We start from the raw sequence: 22724 nt of genomic DNA, 5'->3' as shown, positions 1-22724 counted from the left end.
GTAAAAACTTAACTGCAAAGGAAACATTTGACTTCAACAGAATAGAAAAACAAGGTGATAGGACAATCAAGACTAAAACTGTGTTTTGCTCAGTGATTAAGTGCAGTTAGCATCTGTTTGCACAGTAGGTCTCTCTTACTCTCAGGCTAGAATATGGAGCACAGATACGCTCATACACAGACGCAAACACACACACAGACACCCACACTGAGACTAGATTGTGTTTCACTATGACAGACTATACATGCATACATATGCACTTACACAAAATGTAAGTGCATATACTTTCAGAAGCACTTACATATATTTTTTGTGCATTTGTTAGTTTGTGTGTTATGCACGTACTTGAGCTTAGCTAACATGTGTTTGTACCTTTATGTTGTGTCTGTGGTGATTGGCTCTAATAAGTATTTTTTTAGTGTCTGTAGGGTTTGTCACCTTTAACTGTTAAACTGTCAACCCAACTCGTAGCGGCGGATGGCCGCCCACCCTGAGTCTGGTTCTGCCCAAACGTTTCTGCCTCTTAAAGGAAGTTTTTCCTTGCCACTGTTGCCAAGTGCTTGCTCATGGTGGGATTTGTTGGGTCTCTGTAAATAATATTATAAAGAGTGCAGTCTAGACCTGCTCTATAGGAAAAGTGCAATGAGATAACTTCTGTTATGAATTTGGCGCTATATAAATAAAATTGAATTTAATTAAATTTTCTCTGGGGATTTGTAGTTTCACAGAAACAATTCCCCACAAATCTAGAACAACCCAATATTTATGTCACATTAATTGTCACATTCTGAGTACTGGCAATGCAACACTTTTGTGTGACCTCTCAGAAGGCATCGTTTTGTTCACCGATTGCCTTGGAGATAGGGATAAAGTGTGTTGCTATTTTTCTGACTTTTCTCGCCTGATGGCGCATCGATGCGTTTTTCCTCTTCCATCAACTTGGTTCATGAAATAGCACACTGCAGTTCTAATGGTGCATATAGTACATATGTGTATGTTATGACTTTCCATATTTCCATTATGTGTGGATGTGTGGGTGCCTAGGGTTCAGTGTTGATATGCTGTATATTTCCTCTGTCGACAGAGAGAAAGAATGTTCAAATGATTGATGTTTTTGGTGTCTCGCCTTTTTCAAGAGAAAAAGAAAAAGATGGAAAAACAGATTTAGATGTAGGCAGTCAGAACGATCAAGAGATTCATCTCTGTGTGTGTGTATGGAGTGTGTGTTCGCATGCACGCATGTGTGTGTTTGTACACATGTGGGTCTGTTTAGTCTTTATCTCTGTAGTCAAGCTTCTGCATGCTGATGTCAGGAAAATTACTGTTTGAATAAACAGATGGCTTCTATTGGCTGGCTCATCATCAGGACAGCTGGTTGGTGGAGATGTCAGTCAAAGTTCTCAAAGTGTTTTATGTTATATTGATACTGATGTGATTCGGTTTAGAGCATGATTTCTGTCAAAACGTAAAGCAACCTAAAACTGGTCTTGATTCTGGGAATCATTATTGAACATGCTTGCTCTTAAGATCCTGAATCCCAACGTGACACTGAATTTACTCAGTAATGGGGTCCATTAGTGTACCTGTGGGGTCTGAAACTCCATATTCATCTTAAGATGTGTAAAAGCTTAATTAACCCATTTGCTTTTTTTTTCAGAATGATCTAAATGCTTATTTCTCAATAACTTTGCACCTGTGTTCCTGTCTTCTTGTGTGTGTGTGTGTGTGTGTGTGTGTGTGTGTGTGTGTGTGTGTGTGTGTGTGTGTGTGTGTGTGTGTGTGTGTGTGTGTGTGTGTGTGTGGCAGTGTGGACAGGATCCAGCAGCTAAGAAGAGAATACCAGCAGGCAAGGAGAGAAGGAATGGTGCCGCCTTATGAAGAACTAGACCCACGACGCAGAGGACACGACAACGACGCACACAGAGTGAGGAGCTCACACACACACACACTTACATTCACATGGAAAAGCAAGTCCACAGACATGCAGGTCAGATAAATAGCATCATTAGCTCTTAATCTGATGCATATTCTGTCCTTACATGTGTTCAACCTTTCATCAGTCTGTCCATCATCAGGTTGTCTTTCCATGAGTGTGCTTGTGTACACACCAGCATCTCTGCACAGTGTGAATGTGTACTGAGAGTATTTGTGAGGTTTCTTATTCCCTATCAGCTATCAGAATGATCACTGCTTTTATTGCGTTTGTCTAGCGATCAAGGCCCTTTAGCTGTCAGTCACAAGGTGGTCTTTGATATGAATGGCTCCTGCAGGCATGGAGCTGATGGGACTGATACGATCCACTGTTCACTGAGGATGAGGCACAGAGGAGATAAATAGAGGTTTTACTCAGGTGTCGTCCTGCAGGTACTGTTTTTCATAGAATCACTTCCTCACAGATCCACTTTTGAGCTTTGACTGGCTGAGTCATGCTGGAAGAAGCTCACAAACACGTCTGTGCTGCCGTAATAATGGGTAAATTATGAATGTGTTAACAAGAAATCACCTCCCACACTGGTACCAGGTGTCACCCTGCAATAACTTTGTTAGCTGCTGTTGCTAAGCAAATATGACTTCTGCTATTATAAATATGTTTCTGGGTATCAGATTTAATTTTTTTAATTCTGACTGTGCCTTTATTTTGCCACATCTCTTTGTCAATCAGATGCTGACAATGTGTTTCTTCTTCCTTACTGCTGTCCATGTTTTCTTTTGCTTTAGCTGCTGATACAGTATATTAATGCTAATGTTAATAGTATGTTTCCATTAAGCCTAAAGTCTAAACTCTACAAGTTTTTATGGGTTACATTGAAGAGCAGGTGCATAGCAAAACCTGTCAAATGTTAACAGCTTAGCGTCAGGCTAGTGATTTATTCCAGGTTTTTTAAGGCTCTGCCAAGCCATTTGTACCACTGTTGACTTTTTCAGACACTGTTTATGAATACAACGCTTTTATTTCAGTTAACGTTTAAACATGGGTAAAAGATCCCTCTGAAACTGAGAGTTGACGTCATGGAAAATGTGGAATATTTATAAGTTATTGTCAGTTAATATTAAAACTCTGTAAGGCTACAAAGTAATGCAGGCGACTCCAGGCTCCTTATTTGGACAAAGAGCAACCTTTTTATTGTTTTTCCGTTTCAGAAGCCATCCAGTTAACAAAAACAAATCTTAATCAGTACTCTCTCAGGGACGCAGTAAAGGTATCATTGACTACAGTTTGTCTCTTCAGTGCACACAGTGCCTGGTCTCACTTCAAAACCAACTTTACTACTGTAAAGTCAGATGCCTCCTGAGTTTCACCTTGCCTCTTCTTGTCACCATGACATTTAAGCTTCCATGGCTTTTTGAGGAAAAAAGAAAATCACCCTGAGCAACCAAAGTGAGTTCTTCGCGATGGAATCTACTATGACAAGTGTATAGGTTTATTGCAGCACATCACAGTTTAACCATGATCTTCAGTCAGACTCAGAAGCTTCACTTCTCTGTACCAGGATACTGTCAGACCTCATCATGGTGTAGTTCAAAGAAGAATTTGAAAAAAATAAAAATGTTTGGTTTCTTTATTGAGTAATGAATAAAATTATTTAATAAATGTATTTTTACATTGTGGGTAAACAATGGTAGCATGCACCTCAGGGTTTTTATGTGCTGAGGAGGAAACCCTTTGTAAGAACTGTTTTGTGTTTGTGTGTGTGTGTGTGTTACATTAATGTGTATTACTAAGAGGAGTTACAATACACCAGGCCACAAGTCCTCAGTTTTGCGTAAGAGAAATACATTGTGTGCTTGTACATCAGGAAGTACAGTTAGTACAGTAGAAGTCAGTGTTGCTTACAGGAATCCACATACCAGGAAGTTCTTTTCTAAATGTATTAACTAAGTCAATGCATGAATTCAATAAGTGATTTCTTAGTTACAAGAGCATTATGCCACAACAGCATTTTGTGTTGACAAGTGGAGTCAACATGTTATCACTCACTGCAGCCATTAATAGCCCTGACCTTCTGCCTATGGAAGGTTAGTGCTCTGTTCCTCTGTAGGATTGCATGGACTGCTGTAATATCAGAGTTTTCTATATTTGGTTATTTTTGAGTGACATACACCAATAAATGAAAACAAGTCAGGATTTAAAACAAGGCAGTTTTTTTTTTAAATAGAAAGGAGTAGAATTAACTAAAATTGGGGTAAGCTATTTGATAAAAGTAAGATCTCCTCAAGCAGATCCTTCCAGGGCATAAAGGCGTTAAAGGCCAAGGCTTGGTCACCCCTGGTCTTTAGCCTTGACTGTGGAATAGGTTAAAGGGCACTGCTGGAGGATCTCAGACTTAACAGTTCAATAATGTAGCCAGGTTCCAGGCCATGCGGTGCTTTAAAAGTTAGTAATACAATTCTAAACAGGTTTAATGTGATCCCATCATGTAGTTTTAGTAAAACTACAACTAAAACTTTAAACAGGTGAAAAGAACATTGTAGTAATTAAGATGTAATGAAATGAAGGAATGTATAACAGTATTAGTGTTTTTAAAAGTGAACATATGTTCTTAAGTTGATAGAAACAGTTTAGTGACATGATTAAAGTTGGAATCAAATGTTATACCAAAATATTAATATATAAAGATCTGTGACTGAGTTTAATAATGAAAAAATTAGCAGCCTTCCACTTTTGTAGTGAACGCAGCATACTAAACTGTTGTAGAGCTGATCGGTCAATAACTCAATCAGCTGATTGTCAGAACATGAATCAGCAACTTTTTGATAAGCGATTTACTAATGAAGTCAAGTCAAGCAAAAATGTCAAACGTTCTCTGGTTCTAGCTTCTCAGTTGTGAGCATTTTTTGCTTTTCTTTGTGTTATTGTTTGTTGGACAAAAAAAGCTATTTAAAGACTCTCCCTTGGGTTTCCAAGATATTGTGATAGGCCATTTTGACTCAAGAAAAAAATCAGCAGATTCATTGGTAATGAAAATAATCATTATAATAAGTTGCAGCCCCCATCAGTAGTTTATTTTATAATTACTTTACAATTTAGTTTCCAGTTCTGGGGTGCACTGAAGTGGTATGAGTTTCATGTAACAAAATATTGAAATCAACATTGAATGATTCAGAAATGTGGTGCCTTTGTCATTGTATCCACACATTTATCCAAAGTTATATCTGGCCCACTTTAATTTAGATCTTAAAGTCATTTGGTTTGTGACCAGCCCGGGGCAATCTCCTTTCCCCTGCGATCGATAGCCACACATTACACCGTTCTCTGCCACCAAATGAGAAAACTTTGTTGTTGTTTATAAAGCAGAGAGGGAGAGCAATTAGCATGCTTCAGAGGTGGAAATTAAGTTTGAAGTTTGAAAGTTAAAAAAAGGAAAAGAAACAAAATCAAAAGAAAAACAGACCAGTAGCAGTTGCCACAGTGCCTAACAAGCCCCTCTCATTAAGGATGATGCATTTATTAATTAGAGCAGAAGTGATTATTTACCTGACTGGCTTTCTGTGGGAAGGGTTGAGGGAGAAGTAATGGTTATGGACGTGAGCCAACGGCAAACTAATTCAGTTTCACTTTTATTGTTTTTTTTGCTTGTTTCTCCTTAAGACCTTTTTATTTTTTGTATAGGTTTTGCTGAATGACTATGAAAAGTAAAAGCAATGGAAACTTAAGTGTAGAGGAGAGAGGGAGACAAAAAAAGAAAGAGCAGAGAGGGAGAGAGAGAGTTCCTCGTGCAATGTTGCCACAGTATACTGAGTGTGTTTTTTTCCCCCTATGGCTCCATTACCATCTCATTGATTCATGGTTATGGGTTAGCTGTCTCTGCTAGCAAAATTATGTTTGCCTAAAAACAATTATCAAGCAACAAAAGCCACACCACAAGTTTGTTTCCAAGTGAGTGCATTGTGTGCTTGTGGGTGGGTGTGTGTATTTTGGAAGACAACAACAGACTTTGTCCCTGAGGAGAGGGGAACTAAATCAACAGGGCGCTGCTGTTGTCACATACACACACACACACACACACACACATTCACACACAGTCCTACTCAGAGGGTATGGAAGCCAATTGTTATAGTGGGCGGTGTGACACAGCCTTTATTATAGGATTTAATTAAATTGAAAAGCTTTCATCTAGTTTTTCCTGTTCTTTGGGCTTAAATATGTGTGTTCATTTACAGTTAGTCATTTAATTACTAATGGCATTTTGTGGTGTGATGCAAAATGAAATGGTTTGGAAGCCTTAGATTTAGAACATACTATACATCATTTCTAAATTTGTGTTTATCCTGATAAGGGTTTTCCCGGGCCTACTGTTTGCACCTGTTTTTTGTCATAAGATTAAGGTCTGGGAAAGGTGTGAATTTTTGAAAATCTAAAATGGAAAAACAAATATTCCCAGCCACTGACCTTCCCTTTCCATGTAACTTGATACTGTTACAATAACTTCACTGTGCGTACACTGTATTTCAATTCGAATGCCACAACTAGAAACTCAACAGTAAAATGTCCTAGTCTTCTCAGGCTATACCTTGCTGCCATCATAGATTAAGATTTCTGCACTTTACCATAGATCAGCAACACTTCATTTGTACAGTGTTAATGAAACATTCACAAGCTGTTGATTTGTGTTACAGTAACCTGTAGTCTGGCATTTGGTAGCATTGTGCTTTAAAAAGAGGTTGGTAAGAGAGTGCAACTTTCTATCCATGGAGCTCGTGGCTAGGAGTCAAAGGCTTGGACAGCATTAGATACTGATTCAGACTGCTTATCTCCATTCTGTCTCTGCCATTTTCTGAATTAGCCCCTCTCATAGTGCATCTGACAATAGTTGAGCAAATATCTGAGTAAGAGGAGCCATTCAGCTGCCTAAGTCCCAGTCAAAACCACTCCACAAGTATTGGCAAACAAGAACAAATGTGTCAGCTTGTCCGGCGGATGAAAGTGTTTTCTTTCATTTCCAACCAGTAGGAATCAAATGGTGGACAGCTAAATTATTGATAAACATTGCTTTTTATTCAGATATTTTTAGCTAAGCTGATGGGCGAGTGGTAAGTTTTAGGGCTGATATCACCTTGCCTTACAGCTATTCTTAGCCAGCATAAGAAGCTATTTCCCAATTGTCCTGTGCATTAAATTGGTTATGTGAATCTGTGAAAAATGCCATCTCACAAAGATGAGTGCACCCAACGTGGACTTCAACCTTCAGTGCACAGAATGAGAAGAAGCCCCCAAAACTCCTTTTGCCTGGCTTGCAATTAAGTCTCACTTTGCAGTTAAATTATTTCCATGTCCACACCATTTGGTTAAAAAAAAATGCATCCTGAAACTTGACAGATACAGCCCATTCATTCATTTTCAATGACATGAAATGTCATTGAAAATGAAAATGCCTTTCAAGTCCTGCTGTCACTCTCTCCAAATGGACTCAGAATTGTTTTCTCACATTCTCTGCCAGTCTCACCAGGTTTGGGAAGAGTGTCAGTTTCCAATTTTGAAATTGAGAAGTCCACAGACCCACTTTGGCTTTAAAAGCATTGACAGCACTAATGATGTGTGCCGCGTATATGTCTTCATCCTGACATTCAGAGTTGAGCCCATTCAACCCTCCTCTGATGATGACTCTGTCCTCCTTGTCACAGATGCTGGGCCAAGTGGTTCACTTGCGGTTGCATTTTCGATGTCATGTGTGTTTTGTCCTCTTGACCAGCTGTGCATTGGTAAATGGTGTACGACGAAGAAGGCCTCTGTTGTTGTGATATTCTTTTCTGTGGGTTTGGTAAAGAGCAACTATTAGGAATTCAGTGTTTGCTTACTAACTTCGCTGGAGTGCAGAGTGGGTCGTCCACTTTTACCCTTTTTTGGCAGAGCATTAGTGACAAATAAGGCGCTTGGCCTGTCTTTGATCAAGGTGAGCAAGATGTCAAAATGGTGGAGGTTTTTTGGCCTTTTATTATGAATTCTCTTCCATTTTGGTTTGCTAGCTAATCGTGGCTATGTGTGTTGCTATACTGAGGCATGGCAGCTTCAAGGTTGAATTTTGATCAAGCCATCGGGAGAACATTTCCACGTTGACTTGATCAACAAAATGTATTTGGCTTTCAATTCTAATTGGTGAAAATAAAAACATTACCTTTTTGACTGTACATAATGAAGTCATAATGAAGTGTAATGTATTTATTTATGTTATACAGCACACCTGTGCTGTCGTCAGTATGCCAGTTTCCATGCTGAAGAAGGACGCCTTCTCAAAAAGTTAGTGCATGAATAAATCATTTAGTTGGATTGTTGATTTTTTTATTTATTTTTTTTTAGTTAGTTTTTTAGAATCCATTCATCAATCTGTTTTCTGTATCCGCTAATACAGTTCAGCATCAGGGGGCCTGGAGCCAATCCCAGCATGCATTGGGCGAGAGGGGAGGTACAGCCTGGCCAGGTCACCTATCAAAGGGCTAACACATACTTTGCTTGAAGAATACATTCACTCTCATATTCTTACCTACAGGGAATTTCCATTTGATCTAATCTGCATATCTTTGCACTGTGGGAAGAACCCACATAGAAAGAGGGAGAACATGCGAACCCTGCACAGAAAGGACCCAGTGGGCCGACCGGCAGGTTACAAGGCTCAGAATTGGGATTTGTGGGTTTGGAAAAATAAAACTTCACTGTCGGAAATGTGTCTTCATCCTCTCCTGATACTGTATGGATCTGTGTTATGTCCAGCCAGCTTTTCCCTGCAATCCTTTATTTTTTCCAGTCAATATAATGTTCTCTCCATCTAATGAAGCTTTGAAATCAGATTGAACTGTATCCAACCAGACAGTCAGAAGGTTTTTATTTACTAATTTGATATTCCATTTCTCCTTCACTCACATAAAGACATGCACACACACATGCACACTTTGCTTGTGCAAAGGAATAAGTTTAGAGCCCTCAGTGATGTTCATGTCCATAACAATGATTTAGCTTGAATGAACACCACTTTCATTCTGGTGTCAAACACTATATTTGCTTTAGATACTCCACAAAATCAGGGCAAGTTCATTGTTTTGGTACTAAATCACCACAAATTTAGTATACATTAGTTAAACTTGGAATAACTGCATTGTGGTCTTTAACCTATAAAATTTTAATAATTCAGCCATAACACCAGAAAATGAAGATTTGTTCAGTCAACAGTTTAGTCAGTGTTTGAGTTGAGCATTGCAATGACCTTTCTAAAAACATGTATGATAAATAGATGGCTGGATTTGACTTTTCTGATTTGAACATTTAGCAATGCACCTTTGCGATTGTTATTGTTACAGAAGTTATCATAGCACCATAAACTTTCATTCACCCTTTCTTGTTCCAAGGGTTGCACCCAAAATTTTTGTTTCAGTAGCAGCCTTTTTTTCTGTGCTTTCCTCTGAAGATAATCACAGGCAGGCAACATTTAAAAGCAGGGGTCACTGTTGCTTTCAACAAGTCTAGGGAAACATATGGAATAAATTCAATTTGGTTGTTATTGGCAGTGATCAAAACTGGCAAAATGATCCTGGACATAAAACTGGCAGAATTGCTCATCTCTGCCACCTCCAAATGTTGCCCATTCACAGTTATAAGAGGATCTTGTATCATATCCTGTTGATCCAGACTGAATTCCCTGTACTGTCAGAACTATGTCCGGTCCTGTACTGTATGTAGACCGTCGTGCAAGCATGTGTTTGTGTGTCTACCTCTATGTTTTTACGTGTATTCATTTTGAAGTGTGTGCGCGTGTGTGTGTTTCTGGAATTTATCTTTGTCTTTTGGTTCAAGGTTCCAGTCCTCTGAACTGGGGCCAATATTTTCTCTAACCTTGTCACTGTTACCATCCAGAGACAGGCACACCATTGTCTGATTCACAATAGAATTTGGGAAAGTCCCAGCATGTGATTCCCATAAACCTTTCTTGTTTTTAACTTGCTTTTTCAACATGTGTACAGTGTGCAAAACATAGTAATTACATAAAAGTCTAATGTTATTCTCATTATTCACAGTATTATTAAGCTCTGTCAAAATTAACCGCATATTATTCTTTTTAAAAATATATTGCATTTGTTGACAACTTCATAAAGGCTTCAACAACTGTATGTATTCCCTGTATAGTGGGAAACAGAATTCCTACAACTTCCCTTTTAATGATCTTGACACCTCATTTGAAAAACACCGCTTCAGGCAAAGTGTAAATAGGTCAGAAATACTGGGACACTGACAGAGTGTTGACCTGGGCAAAGACAGAGAGCCTTTTTACAATGATAACACAATTTAGTGCCACAATCTGTGTGTATGTGGGTACATTAGTCATGAGTATCACCCACTAAGACCCATGACTAACAATGAACACAAGTTTTTCCATCCTGTAGAAGCAGAATAAAACAGTGCCATTGTTCAGACTATCTGTCTATTTAGAGTGCAGGGTGAATTAAGGTGAGGTTTCTAAAACTTCAGAGATTACTTTTTTTCCCCAACATTTCTCACACTTGTTGTTGTATCCTGTGAAAGAATCAACTGGTGGCATCGTTGTTGCTTATATTTCTGCGGAACAGCTCTAATAAACCGACTGTACTCTACTTGCTCAGCACCAAAGACACACAGTTAGTGACTAGCTGGTGAACATAGTAGAGCATTTAGCAACTAAAGAGCCAGATATTTTACTCTGCTCTATACTCAGGAGTTGGTGGAGACCAAAAACAGAGCTAAAAGAGGGTGAATATTGGACTTACATTCCCCAGGTGGCCAGACACATGACTCCAACCGAAAGATAATGTTTCTCCGTAACTGCTGGATGTGTAAGTTGCCAATAATTTGCTAAGAAGCTGTCCATATCAGCTTCATCAAAGGTGGTATGTCAGTTTTGGGTGCACAGCTTGTTACCGCTGCCCTGTTATTTCAGATTGAACTACTTTTATGACAGGATGTCAAAATACTTCCTGCAATTAATAATTTTACTTCATATGTTGGTAACTCTCGTAAAGGGTAGGAAGTGTTAGCTGTAAAATAAGAACGTGGCCATGATACACAACTAATCGTCTCTATATTTAACAAAAGAGCATTCTTGTCACGTGCAAGTAAGCTCGCATTCATACTCTGCACATACACAGTACAGTGCAGTTGGTATACACATGGGAGAAGTTTGCCCTCAGGGCGTACTGCCAGAAAGCCTTACTACTTGGTTAGGTTTAGGCAACAAAACTACTTGGTTAGGTTTAGGAAAAAAGAAATTAGAAAGCCTTTCTGCCAGAAAGCCCTGAAGGCAAACTTCTCCCACGTGCGGTTGGTAAATGGTGCAAATATTAAAACAACAACATGATTTTCATTAATTTAGCTCAAGCACATTGGATTTTAAGGGAAAAAACAACTAAAAAGTTGAAGTGCTGACTTTTCAGCTTTAAGGGTGTTTGAGTATGTTCACATCCATATTGGGTTAACAGTGTAGAATAAGTAGCCTCTTTTATACGTAGTCCCCCAGTTTTAGAGCAATGCAGCAGGATAGTGATCCTAAACACATAAACAAGGTAACCAACCATTGTTTTTGGCCAAATGGTGAAGTCTTCATCATTGGCAAAGTTATTCACCTAGCCTCAATCCAACTCAGCATGTGTTTGACTTATTGAAGAACAAACTTAAGCTAACAATACATAAAACAACCAGGAACTGAAAAAGGGCTGCAGTACAGGATTATTATAGCATCACCAAGTGTCTGCTGATGTCTATGGGTTGTAGACTTCAGCCAGATGTTGACTACAAGGGACTGAAGTTTACTGAAGTGTCTGAAATATTTACATACTTACTTTGTTGACTGTGAATTGAATATAAAAAGGTCTTCGATTCTTGCACTTTTGGTTAAAGCTGAGAATTAGTACTTTTACATCATAGTCTTTGTTCACCCCTTTCAAACCATGTGCTGGAGTACAGAGCCAACACAACAAAAAGTGTTGTTATTAACTATAAATCTGCCTTTATAGTTAATAATTCCAATAACGCGTTCTGCTTGATAAAACTGTGACAGTGATATAAATGTAGGCCTTACAAATATGCCACAAACCTCTAAAGTGAGATATTTGTCCATACCATGGAGTCATACTTGGCAGACCTTTGTATTTGTCATTTTATAGCCATGCTGGGGAGACAAAACCCTTTTGCCGTCCCTCTTTCCGCACTCTCTCTCTCTCTCTCTCTTTCTCACTCTCTCTCTCTCATACAAACACACACACAACACACATAGCCCTTTCCTTCATAACCTCGAAACTGTTCATGTGATTTCAGCCATTATAAAATAGAAATAGCTGTGCTACCTTGGATGCTTTATAGGTGGACAGGCAGGGGATCGAACCCCAACTCTCTATTAGCAGAAAGGGACATCAGTAAACCTTGTAGCTGAGTGTGGCTCTTTGTTATTACAGACAGGGTTAAGAGAGCTGTTTGTGCTCTACATAAAAAAATATTTTTCGACTTCCTCACAATCCATTCTCTCTCTCTCTCTCTCTCTCTCTCTCTCTCTCTCTCTCTCTCTCCATTTTAATCTAGTTTATCATCTCATTCAGTTTGATTCATGTCCTTTCCGCATTTTGTCTCTCTAAACCTCTGTTTCCCATTTCTCCCCCTTTAATAAGAGGTGCATCATTTTTCTATTAAATATGACATTGGGGAATAAAATGCTGTTGTTGTTTGGTTGAGATGATTGATAGGTCCATCCATTTATACATTCTACTGTATATCCTCTTGTCACAGAGTTCAAGCACTTAGACAGAGAGGACAATGGAAAGAGTGAAATAAAAGCATACCTAATGCTCATCCCACACGTTTAGATACGTATGTAGTCGGAGCAAGTGCAATGAGAAAAGCAGAATTTGAGAAATAAAGAGAGAGAATGAGAAAAAGTGAAGAGTTTTGTTTTTCAGCATGCTGACTGTACTGAGTAAGGCCATATTTCTCCAGTCTCTATTATTAATGCCAGCTCTGGGTGACCATAAATCCACTGGAATATACTGTACCACATCACCCAATCACCAAAGACTGCACTGCTGGCAGCAGACACACACAGACACACACCACACTCGCAGACTGCACTTCTAATCTGATGATTTGAAGGGGATGCATTTCAAAGAGGTGTAATGTGTAATTTCTTGCTCTATCAGCATACACACGCCCAGAATGCATGCACACAGATAACGAAGCACAAGGTCAGACACAGATATACACATGTAAACAGTCTCAGCCAGCATGCTAACACATGCAGTACATGAACACTCTTAAGACGCACGTGCATATTTGCACACCCAAATGCGCACTCACACATACACTGCCAAGTTCAAACACTAAACCACAGGTTTTCTCATGGAAAAACACATTAGTGCTGTTAAAACCCATTGCTCAGATCATATTCTGTCTGTTTCTCTCTCCGTCTGAATGCAGCCTCAGTGTAATGAACTTATATTTAACTGTGGCTGAATTGTGTGTGAGAGACTTTTCAGCTGTGATGACTTTCCTTTCATTAAGCGTTTTTGCAGAAAGCACCCTTTATTCACTTTGTTGACTAATTCAACTAAGCATTGAATCACATTACAAATTTTACCCATCGCACAAATTGGATAAGGTTTAGTGTTTGGCATCTCTGGAGACTTCCGATGTAAATGTATCATCTGACTAATCAGCATTATTCCAGAAACTGCATTGTAAGACCTGCACCCCCTTGTTGGCTTCAGTGATTACAAGAATGACTGACTGGATAAAGCAGTGAATGCTAATCAGGAAGATGTGTCAGACTGTTTTTGAGCAGATACCTGAATGACTAAGATAAGCTGGTTTGCAAAGGTTATGTGGCGCAGGAGTGACGCAGACAGCACCGCCCCGAGGAACACACACACACACACATTTGCATGCAAGCACATACTAACATGCGCACACATGTACATAGTCAGATACATACTTTGCAGTCAGACAGTGGTGTTTCCTGCGTGATCACGGGATTGAGCCCAATGCTGTTACTCACTCTGGCCTTATAAGGACAAGTAGAGCGTTGGAACGGCACAAATGTGCTGAATCTAATGGAACAGAAAGGAAACTGGGCTTACACTGATGGTCCAGAACAACTGCAAGACACAGAGAAGGAGGGATCAGGAGAGAGAAAATAAGAGGGTAGAGGGGAAAGGCAAATACAAAGCAATTAGATTTTCTTTCCTTTTTAGTGTGCAGCATTTTCTTTTAAGCAAAGCTTTACTGTACATTTTATAAAGTTTCTTCAAGTGAAAATGTTCAGGAAAGTCAAGGAAGAACTCAGTTAGTGTGAATATTCCTAAACATTCTTCCATGTCCTTTATTATTGCCTTCACTACCTTCTTTACCTCCCTACCTCCCTCTTTCATCTATATCCCACTGCTCTATCTGTGTGTGTTGATGTATGTGAGCATGCCCAGCAGCAGTTCAGGAGGTTGTAATCCCCAAGTCAGACAAGATGGGATCAGTGCCGACTCAGTGGACCCAAACACATAGCTGCGTCTCCTGGGACTAGAGTAGGCATACTCAGACACACACTACAGATATGATATACATCCTCTCACTGTCTCAGTCAATAATGGAGATGCTCTCATGCTCAGACATTTATTGTTCCTCTGTCTCTCCTACATTCTCTTTCTGTCTCTTTTCAGTCCCCATGGGCCACTGCACCATTGAGGTTAGCTCACACATACTCACACACACACACACACACACACTGAGTCATGAGGTAATCTTCAGTAAGGTTCGGTGGTTATGACTGACTGGAGCAATTAACGGCTGACTCATCATCAGAGATTTGTAGCCATTAACAGTTCAATCATTCACACCGACTGACCGAGTAAGATTGTGTGTGTGTGTGTGTGTGTGTGTGTGTGTGGGCGGGCATGTGCATTAATGTGTGCGTGGGTGTGTGCTGGAGTGGGTGAGCGGTGTATTGGCACATGTAGTAACTGATAAAAAAAAGTGATTCCAGTTTGAAGATTGCTCAGAACCCTGTGAAGGTTGCTTCCAGAAGAGGATCATTAAATACAATGTGTGTGCGTGTGTTCAGTGAGGAGTTAACTTCAGGCTTGTATGAAAGCAACTAGAGCCACTGCAGAACATCAAGCCAAATGCATAACCATTTTGAGTCATACTGGTCTAAGCCAAGTCACACAGCCTCCATTTGGTTTGGCTGGAGAACAGTAGATGCAAACCTGGTGTTGATAGAGATCCCCTTGCACGCACGCACAGACACACACACACACACATACACACACACTTATTGTCCAAGCAAGTAGAAATACCTAAAACAACCCAAAGCTGACCTACAGTAAGTATGCTTCTGTCACCATCTTGCAACAGTAAAGCTCACCGCACTGATGAAATTGCAGCGGCCCTTTACAAACATTTGATCCAGAAAATCTTGGCGCGAACATCTACTGTAACCGTCTACCACATTGTTCTTTTCTCACCAAAGTCTGGAAATTCTAACCGCAGAGTTCTGCTCCTTTTTAGGATCAGAAATAAATGTTTATCTGACAAGTCAACATTTTCTGACACTGTTGGGATAAATGTGTGAATGACATTGTATCTCCTTATGGAAAGACAGAAGCACAGTTTTTGTCAATGCATATTTTATGACTTCCTTTTTTATCAAAGTGCAAATATAAAATGCATCTTGTTAATTTCAAAAACCCAATCAAACATGGTAAAAAAACTGCCACTAATGATTATTTTCATTATCAGTTAATCTGCAGATTATTGTCTCAATTAATCAATTAGTTGTTTTGTCTATAAGATCTCAGAACATTTTCAAAAAAGTCCATCACAACTTCACAGAGCACAATGTGACAATTAAATGTCTCGTTTTGTTTGACCAACAGTCTAAATATTTAAAGAGATTCAGTTTACGCTCATATATGACAAAGAAAAGCAGCAAATCCTCACATTTGAAGAGCTTGAACCAGCAGTATTACACTTACAGCATTAGGCATAACACATGGACAAACAAATTTGTGATCCCCCCATGCACAAACATTGTCATTTTGAATTGCCTACCCCGATGAAACCATCACATATAATCCACCCACAAATGGAAGAACAACAGCTTGAGGTCCCCAGTTCATTGAACTCAGAGAATAGGAAAAAAAACTATGTTAGAGTTTTTTTCTCCAAATTAAGATGTCAAGATAAAAAAGATAAAGTTAAATGAAAACTTTAGACAAAATCATTTCAATATTGCAAAAAGCTTTTCTCCACGCTTTAAGTGGAGCGGTGCATTTTGCAAATTTTTCTGATAAGAATATGCAATAAATAGTAATGGGAATGTATTTTTTTTAGTAAAAAACGACATAATGAAATAATGTCTGTAAAATATCTGTCCACCATGACCACTCCTAAGCGCTATAATCCCTCTGTTAATCCCTCGTACAAGGTGCTCCTCAGTGCCCATAATTCTGTGCCCTCAGGATTCATTTGGTGACCGACTGCTGGATCAGACAGTGACAGAATACACAAGGTCATTTGAGTGGACGGAGGGAGATAAAAGAAAGATGAGGTGGGATTTCATTTGAGGAAATGACAGAACAGTTGGAGAGTTTGAGAGGTAGAATTCATGAAGGGAAAATGAGAAGGAAGGGCTAATAGAGGAAAATATACAGGAGTAAAGTCAACAAATGAGAGAACTGTTGAGGGTCAGAGCTGGACTGAATAGTTAAAAAGAGGCAGGAAGAATGAGGTGATGAGGTAGATAAAATCAAGAAAGAAATATAGACGGGGGGTGGAAAGCATGAGTGAGGCAGATAGATGGAAGGAGAGAAAAAAAGACCTAAAAGGGAGAGTTATGCGTTGGGTCATTATAGAGGAATGTTAATATGATTAGTGAATGACTCTGACCTCGCTGTCTGGAACTGGTGCCTGGCTGGTCTGATGACCGCTGAACGTCTGTTAGACACACACACACACACACACACACACACACACACACACACACACACACACACACACAATAGAAAACAAGGATGAAAACATACATCAGACACATATGCCAGAACAGACACACACAGTTCACGCAAGAATGAACGCATGCATGAACGCATGCTCTCACATTAATTCAGAAGTACGGAAAGCATGTCTGAATACACATATTTTCTCTTAAACACACACACACATACAGAGACATACACAGACTCCCTCACTGGCATGTGTGATTTGTGTCCTCTTTCTGCCAGCAGGGCAGAATGAGTCAGCATGTCACGACTTATTATCTGTTTTTAACATGCATGATTCCCTACAGTCTGGCCTCATAAAGTTTGGGTCAAGATACAGAACCTTTCATGGATCTGAGGTTGTTGGGTCCCCACATGACTACTTGTTTGTGCCTGAGTCCCAGGGTTAGAGACAAAATGTATCATGTAGGCCCTGAAATCAAAACCTGAAGAAGCCTTTATTCCATGATTTAATTCTCTGTATGTGCGCCAGTAACCTCGTTGAAGTTTACTGTGGTCTACTAGCTTTGGAGACATGGAGTTACAGTTGTTGCACACCACAAGAAGACGTTTTTGCTTCTTTTCATTGTCTTTTTGTTCATGCTTCTTTTATCATTCCACTCAGGGCTCTAACTTAAGTGTGTCCCGCTGTCCTGGGGATGGAAAATACATTATCAAGGACTATAAAAAATAGATTTTGGGACGTAGCGGGATGGAAGGATGGAACCTAGCCTAAACAAAACAAACTGCTATTAAACCATAACCATTAATCTCTGACGAAGTCAATGTAGAATTGTGAGAGTACACAACTCAAGAGTGTGCAACACACTGACACGCACACACACAGCAAGAAGATGAACCACGACAGTGACATCTAAGGCAGTGATCATGTCGTGGCTGTCAGGCAGTTACAGTGGCGTCCTAAAGCTGTAGTGGGATTTTCCGCTTTCTTGTGTCACCGGCTGACACACCGGCAAATCATACCACGGAAGAGATGGGGAACAGCCATTTTATAGTTGGGACGGCCAGCATTTACTTTGGGACAGTTTGAATTGTGTTTCGGGATGGTTTGGGATGGTGGTGAAAACAGTAAAGTTAGAGACCTGCCTTTCAGTTTTAATTCTACTGTATCTCACGTCATAAATGGTCACGTCATATCGTAAAATGTGACATAGCACCGTGATACAACGGTTACTTTGTAGCAGCCTGGTGTCATTTGCATGTGATTTAATGAAGGTAAACACGGTGAAAGGCCGTACGTGATGGCACTGCGCTCTGGCGGGGCACTTCTCAAATAGGAGGCTGCAGATTTATCAACATATAATATCTGTCCTACTGCCTTTAGATTTAATGAACTGAAGGAGAAGCTTTCATACAGTATAAAGCAGATATGGACAACAGATACTGTAAGAATCACTCATATTAATTTATAGATAAATGCCGACTGATTTACCGACGTTCCTGCTTTAACCACATTAAATGTTATTTTTTAATACGCATCCACTGGCTAGGGAGTGTTTAATTAAAATGGTTTATTTACCTTTTAAGCATTATTCCCTCATTGCTGCACATTTGCCCCATGTATTTAGTTTGCTCTTGTTAATAAAATCACCTGACTGGCAGCAAAGTGACGCTGCACCAGAAACAGACGTGGTTCTGAGACATCTATTCTCAGTGCAAAGTCTAAGACCCAGTTTCCATTAAAATACCAACAACTCTCTTTGCGCTGTCTCATTTGCATAAACCTCCCACCTGTGCACTGTGCGCTTGGCACCAAAATACCACACAGTGGGCAAATCGAATTTCAAGGTCAGGAAATACCAAACGGTCGCAACGCATTAAAAATAGGGCCCCATATATTAAAGTAAAGTACTATTTACTAAACGTGGATTTATCAGTCAATCGCTAATCCTTGTGACTAAGGCTGCACTTTTGGTAACTGCTTCACAATAAAAACCTTTCACTGTTTTGTTGTTGTAAAGTGTTTAATGTGAAACAGTAGCAGGAAGTGTTGTCTTTGCATAAACACTAGCTCAGCTGACTTTATTACAGCTCAGACAGCACAGCTGACATCTGTTACATGGAGGTAAGAGAAAAAATGTTGTGGTGCTAAACTCCTACCCAGAGAGACTATAAGCATCAAAGCGATATAATGTGAGCATTACAAGCCTTTTCAAAATGGCAGTTTACCAGGACGACACAGGTCAGTTAAGAGTGGTGTGGGACAGGCTCGAATGCAATCCTGCACAGGATAAGTTGGCATATATAATAGAATAGGGTTTCTAGATCTGGTACTTTATTTATTGTGTGTTGGTAGTAATAAAAAACGTTTTTTAAAGCGATATATGTGGGAACAAGATCACACTCGGTGTGTTCCTCAGCCATAAAGAAAATAATATGTATATGGCTATGGATTTTTTATTTTATTTAAAAAAATCATAAAACTACATGAACACACAATATTAAACCTGACTTTTACCCAAGAATAAGCCTAATAAATGATTGCCCACAAGTGAGGACCTTTGATTCCTTTGTTTAAAATGTCCCTGCTTTGTCTATATGTGCATGTACAGTACACAATTTTCAACACACATAAACTCAATGAGATTGAAGCCCCAGCGTGTTTTCTCATTTGGTTCTTATATTTTCAGATATGAATATTCAGCAGTGGGTCATATCAACATCACATGCAGAAATAGAAATAATCCTTTAATGTAGCGTGAAAGCTTCTCGTTGCAGTGCTGTCGGCAGAAATGGTTGGAATAATACAGTTTACTATGTAGAGGTCACATTCTTAGAAAACCTATTTGTGGTTGAGGCCATGGTTGTGTGTTTAGCAGTGTGTGTGTGTGTGTGTGTGTGTGTGTGTGTGTGTGTGTGTTGTTCCTTTCAGGTATAGCTCATGTGTCTTGATGTTGTTACGTCTTATCAAATCTAGATTTCTATTTAGCTCTCATGACTTCTATTCAGGCTGTGAAAAAGATGCCAACAGGCAAACATACATCACACATACACACACAAAAAGCCTCGCCCAGGTATGTGTGTAAAGAGTGATGAGTTTTGGTTCAATGGAGAGTGTTATCAACACTGGCCACTGCACTGTGGACAGGACAGATAGCCAACTGCCGTGCATGTGTGTGTGTGTGTGTGTGTGTGTGTGTGTGTGTGTGTGTGTGTGTGTGTGTGTGTGTACGAGTTTTTCTTGATTGTTGGCTCAGCTGTGTTGTCGAGGACATACACACCTCTAAGTGTCAAATATAGATACCTGTGCACACACTGTATGCACACTTGCCAGTGTGTGAGCAAGCGAGGATAGTGTGTGTGTGTGTGTGTGTGTGTGTGTGTGTGTGTGTGTGTGTGTGTGTGTGAGATTGTCAGTGATTCTTAAAGCAGCATGCAGCTGCTTGAGCCTCTGGGAGAGAAATATCTGACGTTGAAATATGGTGAGTCATCTGGTAGATAAGAAATACTCAGAGATGGAGAGGAAAGGCGGGGAGGGAGATTGAGAGTCATACAGTAGCAATAGTCAGTGAGTTTCACAATAAGAGCGGGTTTAAGGAAGTCTAGATGTCAAAAGAGAGTGGGGGAGTGGGAGACAGAGAGTCACCTGAAAGTCATACGGAGAAAAGAGAGTGCTGGGAAGCTAGAGAGAGGAAGATGTTGTCAACATCAGGAACACAAACATGCCCTTTTAACCTCCTGTTGAATACTTCAAAACTACAGTACTATGTGCAATTTTTATATATATTACATATCAGCTACCCCCTAGTTAAGACACTGCATAGGTTATTATAACATAAATGTATGGTGTTAGTTGTGGTCACTATCAGGAATTACTCTCAGCACAAGAAAGTGACTAAATAAAACTTTATTTAAAATGACAAATGTCTCCATAACAGCAGTGAGCATAAGCTACATTCACCAACAATGGTCAGAATTATAAAGCCTGGTTCTGTTTCATGAATCTCAATCACTGTGGAACTGAAAGCACGTGCATGAGCCCGGTTTCCACTCCCGCAGTTTGCTATAAATGCATGTAGAGACACAGCTAATAAAGTGCCTTTGATTTCTTTGTAGACTGCAAAAAATAACTCAGTCAGTGAAATTGGCAAACAACCTAAGCAAACAATCTTTTATTATAAGGTTACATCTTTCACCTTATATTTCTTCTCCACCTCATCATTTCACCCACACAGCTCTAGAAAACCGTGTGTACGCCTGGTATGAAGTATTCTTCTTTCATAAATACGAATGTGGGAAATGGCGTATGCATGGTTTATGTGCGTATTATTGTTTATACACCTGAACTTTTGTTTTCACTATCTCCACTGCAGATTTTTTGGTATTGAAGGCCTTAAAACCTTCTCATTGCTTTCACTGTTACCTGGGAGCCACATGTGAAGTTATGGCGTTTAGATTTCATATTTTAAGTTAATAACTGTAAATTGCTTGTAGGAGAATGTGAGTGTGAATGACTGTCTATATGAATTAGCCCTGTGGTGACCTGCCCATGGCGTACCCCGCCTCTTGCCCAATGTGAGCTGGGATAGGCGACCCTGTACTGGATCAATGGGTACAGAAATTGGATGGATAGAATTAGGAAATAATTTCCAATTTGTTTCAGATATAGATCATTGGTGTCGATGTCGTTACATTTGATCAAATCTAGATTTCTATTTAGCTTGCATGACTTCTAAAAGATGCCAACAGGCAAACATAAAAACAAAAACACATCTTTAGCGATAGGTATTTTTGTATAGTGTGATGACTTGTCGTGTTTAACACGTTGCATGGATGCTGCATGTTTGTATAACATAACACTGTGCATACAAACATACCATTTACTGTACGAGATATACTTTTTTCTCTTTACTTTTTAATTTATTTGTTTGTGCTATTGCATTTGTCTGTACATATTTGTTTTATTTACTACTTTTCACTTGTATGTCCCTGTCAGCAAAGATGAGCTTTAATGCCATGCCAATGAAGGAAGCTGAAATTGCAACTGAGAGAGATGTTGAGAGAGAAAGTGTTATCTTAAAACATGGGCAAGAGTGTGTGTCAGGGAAAGATTCAGTAAGAGTTATACAGAAATAGAGGAAATTCAAGTCACTCGCTGAGATATTGAGAGAGGGGGAGCTTATATAACTGTGGCATTTCAATACAGCTGTCCAAAATGCTGACTGAAAGAAAGTCAGTTTCACTTAATGTTTTTTTTTGTGATAAAAAATAGACATACTGCTAAAATGCTGGGAGAATTTTCTCTCTAAATCAGTGTAACTGGTGAAGCAAGGAAAGCTTTTCAAGTTCCACTCTGGTCCTGGTCTGCATTTTGTGGTATTTTCTGTATACAGCTTTCTGAATTTTTTCCAACCCAGTAACATTTAGGCCTTTCCATTTAATACTGAAATTTTCACCATTTGGCAACTTTACTTCTGTATATACTGTGTAGTAAAGTGTAGTTACTTTAATGTCCTTCATTAAATTAGGCTTAAAGTAAAGTAGAGGTAGACAGAAAGTGATGTGAGTTGGAACTGAACCTCTGCTGTGTGTAATGCATCCATATTAACAGTTACTGCACATTGGAACCTAGTCATAGCTGGACAAAAGCTAAAATGTGATTGTCTTTATGATCATAAGATTAAAAAAGCTGTTGTTTTGCAAGTTGTCAAAAGGTTTTTTTAAGGAAACTTCCGGTATTAAGAAAAGAAGTCTCCATCTTAAAATCTGACAGGTTTGCAGTTTGGTTT

General features: G+C 39.4%; 1 protein-coding gene across 4 annotated transcripts in view; it reads left to right on the top strand.

The window, feature by feature from the left end:
- The window catches only part of pard3bb (par-3 family cell polarity regulator beta b), a 212230-nt gene that overhangs the window by 150641 nt on the left and 38865 nt on the right, over positions 1-22724 (top strand). For all 4 annotated transcript variants that reach the window (XM_044216505.1, XM_044216503.1, XM_044216504.1 and 1 more), the window contains one exon: positions 1807-1924. In XM_044216505.1, coding sequence (XP_044072440.1) covers positions 1807-1924 — 118 coding nt within the window. The remainder of the gene's footprint in view (positions 1-1806; positions 1925-22724) is intronic.

This window comes from Siniperca chuatsi, linkage group LG12 (genome assembly GCF_020085105.1).
Source record: "Siniperca chuatsi isolate FFG_IHB_CAS linkage group LG12, ASM2008510v1, whole genome shotgun sequence".
NCBI classification, from domain to species: Eukaryota; Metazoa; Chordata; class Actinopteri; order Centrarchiformes; family Sinipercidae; genus Siniperca; species Siniperca chuatsi.
This window is presented reverse-complemented; position numbering and strand designations above follow the sequence as displayed.